Here is a 5600-nt window from a genome sequence, read left to right as displayed (position 1 = left end):
TTCTTTAAGAGACTGACTAGTTTATATTTTGAAGATTTATCTAGCTTATATTTTGAAGGTTTATAATTAGTAAACAAAAGCACAATTATTTGCTCAGCACATACAGACATATATATATATATATATATACACACAGATAGGATCCCTTCATCCTATCCCTAATGGCTTTATAACTTGTTTTAAAACAAAATCACTAATAAGTCACTTCCAAAAATGTATTTATGTATTTATATAAAGTACCTAATACCATACCATGTTTAACACCACAGGTACTCACATAATAGTATGCTATTATTCGAGTTTTTTATTTAAAAGCAAATAATTGTATAACATTAAATGCCATCATGGGTTTATTTATTTTATGTGTTTAGTAAAGGGTCTACAAGGTCTCACTACACAGATCAGACTCGTAATGAACCTCCTGTATCCAGTCTACCAAGCACTGGGATTACAGACACGCGTCACCATTCCCAGACTAAATGCCCGGGGGGGGGGGGGACCTGCATGACATGCTGGGGATCGAACTGGTCCCTACCTCGGCCTAAGCAGGTCCTTTAATCTGCTGAGCTATCTGGCCAGCCAATGGATTTATTTACAGTTGTTTAAGGTATTCATGTAAGTGTAGGCTAGGTAAAGCCACAGGATTTCTCTGTAACTTTCTCAGTATGTATAATTATTTCAAAACAAAAAGGTGGGGTTTCTTTTCTTTTTTTTTTTTTTTTTTTGTGAAACTGGGGATTGAACTCAGGCCCTTGCACTTGCCAGGCAAGCGCTTATTCTCCTGAGCCATCTCCCCGGCCCTATGGGGTTTCTTTTCTTTATAAAGTCAGCTGTTGTAGCTGAAGCCCAAGGAGGAACCTACAGTTAAGTTTTTTCAGATGATTCTTGGGTGCTTTTCCAATACAGAAAAAAAGCATAAGTCTTGTTGCTTTCCTTCTCACCATTTGTTTTGAGTTGCTTCATTATATAGAGTGTTTTAAAACCCCTATGAGAGTTTACCAGTCTACTATAACCATAGAGAGAATAATAAAATCTTGTCATATACAAGATATTCTCTTATTTGAATTTGTGGGGACACTGGTTTTTTCCCCCAAGTAATACTTAAAATTGCAGTTTTCCCTGGGTCGTCTTAACATTGAAACAGAAGTCAGCCTCCCTGCTTGGAAATAGCATGTTTTATAATTGTGTACTGTTAAGTTCTACAAGGTAAAACTCTACCACATTGGAACAGGAATGACCAGAAGAAGACAAAAGTAAAGAAGAAAACAAGCAATCCACAGTTTAATGAAATCTTTTACTTTGAGGTAATTTCTTGTTTCATATAAATGTTGACATTGAATATTCAATATTGAATTCTAATTGATTTCTTTTTTCAAAACATGGCCATGGTAATTGTTTTAGCAACTAATCCAGCTAAGCATTTCTATCCAGAAAATAGGAGAAGCATGATGTAATGCACATAAAATGGATAAATGAAGCGTTTTTCTTGGTGTAGAAGTAGGGAGGACTAGGGCTACACACATTCAGTCCCATCCTGTTCACTGTCATATGGTCCTCCAAATCCTCATATTCCCTTTCAGACCCCCACCTGCTACATAATGTCCAAAGACTCCTCTACAGCAAACTGTCTGAAAGCCTCTAATAAAATAAATATGATTATGATTTGGTGGATCTGAACTTTTAATTCCATTTGGCTTTAAACAAGCCATATTTAGGCTCAAGTTGCTTAGTTCACATATTACCTTATGCAAAGGTAGTATTTTAAGGGAAAACAGTAGCAGCAAGAGTTTTTTCTTATAATGCCCAAAGCACGGGGAACCCTTTGAAAAAAATATGTTATATAGTTAGAGCCTTGTCACTAAGTTCTTTTTAATCTGATTTACCCTGTGAACATAAAAGTTATTTTCGTGGAGATCTTCATCTGCTTGAAATTGTCCCCAGTTCATTGCGTTAAAGTTCTTTGCAGTTTTTGTTAAAGAAATCCTTTTTCATATTACTTGAAGACCACAAGGGGAAAAAAATTGAAAATCAGACTTTGTAAAAGATTCTGTAATCATGGAACATGTTGCAGTTGATACTGGTGTGAGAAAGGTTTGAAAAAAGGAGTTACATTTTGTGACTTTTCTTCTTTGTATATGTTTTTCCTTTGTATATATTTTAAAGTGGAAAGAATATAAGGGAACTTATGCTCCATTACTGTACTTTAATAAAGGAGCACCAGCTGAAGAAAATGTGAGAAGTGAAATAGGAAACTGAGTGGGTGGAAGCAAGATAGAAAGAGAACAGAAGAAAATGTAATAATGTTAGACTTTTCCATTTTGTGGCAAAGACTTGATGCAGATGATCTACATTTGTTAACAACTGTTAACCTCCAACCTGAAGAAGATAAGGCAGCAACTTAAAATTATATTCAAGGAAGGGCGAATAGTGACTTAACTAAATGTCTTTAAGAAAATAGTAGGAAGTAAGTTTAGAAAGATAAGATAGAACCAGCTGATGAAAAACTGCAGTGCCTGGCTGGGGTGCTTTAACAGTTGAATGTTTTTAATCATGGAAGTGATAAGTAAAGTAGTGTTTCTGGAAAGAATCAACCATGATCTGAGTGATGCTGGCTTAGAGAATACAAAGCTCAAGAGACTGTTATAGTGTAGGTGTAACAAAAGGACAGGTCTGTTTAAAGAGAATAATACAGAAATAGAAAGGGGCAGATGAGAAAGACACTGCAGAGGGCAAGATAACAAATTAGTGATAGAAGAAACGAGAAGTCAAATTTTAAAATCTGGAAAAATAGAAAAACTGGGAGAAAGATTAGTGACTTAGTTTGGGGCATACCAAGCTTGAGATCTGACATGTAAAATGCTGTAATAGGCTCTTGATCACTAATACATAAGATGGGCTGATGGTTGTAGATTAAGATCCTGCTAAGGTTGTAGATTAAATCCTGCTAAGGGAGTAGACATACAATAAAGTAGAGAAGTGAAGTTTTGTCCTTATTAAGGGTCTTTGAACATGTCATTTCATTTCTGTACTTTAGCTTCCTCATTTTTAAGATGAGGGTAGTAAATCTAGCCATGCTGCCTCAGAGCAGCATTCTGATAAACAAAGGAGATAATGGATGTGAAAGCATTTTGTAAACGGTTCAGGCCTGTGCAGCTCCCAGTTGTTTGTAGAGCAGAGTAAAGGAGAAAACCTTGGAGAATATATTCCTATTTATTGTTCTGAGGAAAAAAACAGCAGGTGAAGGGTATCAGGGTAAACTCAAAGCAAAAAGTGTTTCAGAGAAAAATACTGTGGTTATATTGATCACTATTTTAGAGAGCAAGGTCAAGGACAGTGAAAGTAAACATTGATCATCAGATTGGGAGATGCAGATAGAGATTTTAAGAGGATGATCTGTGAGGAAACCAGATATAAAGAGTTACTGTCGAGAGTGGGTGGTGAAGTGCAGGCTGTGGGATGAATTACAGTTTTAAGATACTTGTCTGAGAGAAGAAAGATACAGAAAGACCATGATTTAAGGGGAGAATTTTTCTGACTTTAGCGACATGATGAACAAGTTAGTAAAGAAAGCAGTAATTAAAATATCTCGGATGCTGTCTGTATGCCTATCACACACTGTATGTGGGTAGCATAGTCTTAGAAAAGAGAATCATCTTATTCTCTTGTTGAGAAGTGAATGAGAAAAATCAAATAGGGAAACCTGTGTAGAGTGGATATACTCAGATGGATAGTAGTTGAGGAAGTTCCCATCGGTAGTCTTCCCCTCCTCCCCTACTGGAGATTGAACTCAGGACCCTGTGCTTGCTAGGCAAGCACTTACTCTATTGAACTATCTCCCTGGCCCCCCCATTAGTAGTCTTGATTTTTTTTTCATGAAAAATGTAAGAAGGACACCTGAGTAGGATTGATATTTTGCTTGAAAAATTAGAGAAAGCCTTTAAACAATTTATCAATTTCATTGGAATAGTACATTTTCACTTTGAGTCACTAGCAGATAACCTGTGAACCAGAGAGCCTAATGTTTGTTTACTGTATATTAAGCTGATAAGAGTTTTTGTTCTTTGTTTGGTTGATTTTTTTACTCAATTTTATTCTTAAATTCTGCCACTTCCATAGCATAATTTCCACACTTCTGGGTAAAATATTATCACAGCATTTTTCTCTATTTATAGCCAAAATTGAATGTTTGGGGGTTGGTCATTTTTAAGTCGATGGGATTTTTTTGAGGGAAGGGGAAGATACTTTAACAATGTTTTTATTAAAATATTTTGTTTATAGGTAACCAGATCCAGTAGTTACACCAAAAAATCCCAGTTCCAGGTAGAAGAGGAGGATATTGAAAAGCTAGAAATTAGGTATGTGCCTTGGGATTTAACAGAATTGCTTTTTATCTGTGCCAAATAAAAAGAAAAACAATTCCTAAATCTAACTGAGAAAGGTGGACTAGCCTTTAATAGAATTTTTAAGTTGATGACACTTAGGAGAACATGCATCTAATTTAAATATAAGTTATCTTTATAATCTGATGTATTTGCAGAAATAAAGTATATTTTATAAACAAAGATGACTTAATTTTCACTTATTGTATTTTTAATTTTTTCTTAATTAAATTCCTTAAATATTTGGATCATAGCATAATGAATGGACAATTACATTTAAGCCAATTTAGAAATAATTGTTTTATTCTTCTTAACATATCTGCTGACTATCAGAATTTTCAGTGAGGTAAGAAGATAATTCATCAGGTGCATGTGTTTGAAGTTTGTGATATTTTTTAGGTCTTATTTAGAAAGGAAAGTTTTCAAATGCATGTGTAGATGTGGTGTTAAGAGTGTGTCATCTAAAGGATATATTAATCATTTGTTTGGAGTGATCAGGTAGTACATATTTCTGAGTCACCTATTTTTATGGCTTGGTAATAAAGAGAAATTGTAGTCTTGTATTAGTTTCTTTTCTCAAATTCAATGAAATAACTTTGCTGTCCTTACTGCTACAGGTTAAAATAAAGCCTATGCTGTTCATGCTAAGAAACCCAATGCCTTCTTTTAGATTGTTTAGAATTTTTGTGTGTGTTTTAAAATAAAAGCCACTGTAGTATTTTGTTTTCCTCATATATATGTGTATGTATATGTAGTGAGGTATGTGAAAATGCTAACATCTCTTTTAAGCATGTAAAACTAATGCTATAATATAAAGACAGTAATTTGGTTTCTATTCTCAAACATTGTTTGCATAAATAAAACCAGTTTTCAATTTTCAGAATCGACTTGTGGAATAATGGAAATCTAGTCCAAGATGTTTTCCTGGGTGAGATTAAGGTTCCTGTGAATGTGTTGAGAAATGACTCCTCTCATCAAGCCTGGTAAAAAACATTCTCTTGAACTCCATAGATTGATCCTTCTTTTTAATACAATTACAAGCAAATAAATACTAGTTGAAATATATTTTAAATTTTCTATGGAAGAAACCAAAAGTAATTTGGTTATGAATTTATTATTGCAGAAATATAAATGCTACGATAACATAAAGACATATGATACATAAAAGAACTAAGTAGTCTAAAATATTTTTCTGATTAACAATGAAATCTTAACACTAAG

The 5600-nt window shown here is 34.1% G+C and overlaps 1 protein-coding gene across 3 annotated transcripts in view; it reads left to right on the top strand.

Annotated features, from left to right (window-relative positions):
- Rasa2 (RAS p21 protein activator 2) overlaps window positions 1–5600 on the top strand; it is a 138722-nt gene that overhangs the window by 77571 nt on the left and 55551 nt on the right. For all 3 annotated transcript variants that reach the window (XM_023713003.1, XM_012514273.2, XM_023713004.1), the window contains 3 exons: window positions 1232–1304; window positions 4279–4355; window positions 5261–5362. Coding sequence is in view for 2 of the 3 variants with exons in the window: in XM_012514273.2 (XP_012369727.1) it covers window positions 1232–1304; window positions 4279–4355; window positions 5261–5362 (252 nt within the window). In the remaining variant the exon portion in view is untranslated. The remainder of the gene's footprint in view (window positions 1–1231; window positions 1305–4278; window positions 4356–5260; window positions 5363–5600) is intronic.

Source organism: Octodon degus, unplaced genomic scaffold, assembly GCF_000260255.1.
Source record: "Octodon degus isolate 3935 unplaced genomic scaffold, OctDeg1.0 scaffold00028, whole genome shotgun sequence".
Classification (NCBI taxonomy): Eukaryota; Metazoa; Chordata; class Mammalia; order Rodentia; family Octodontidae; genus Octodon; species Octodon degus.
Note: the sequence above shows the minus strand (reverse complement) of the source record. Positions and strands in the feature narration are given on the sequence as shown.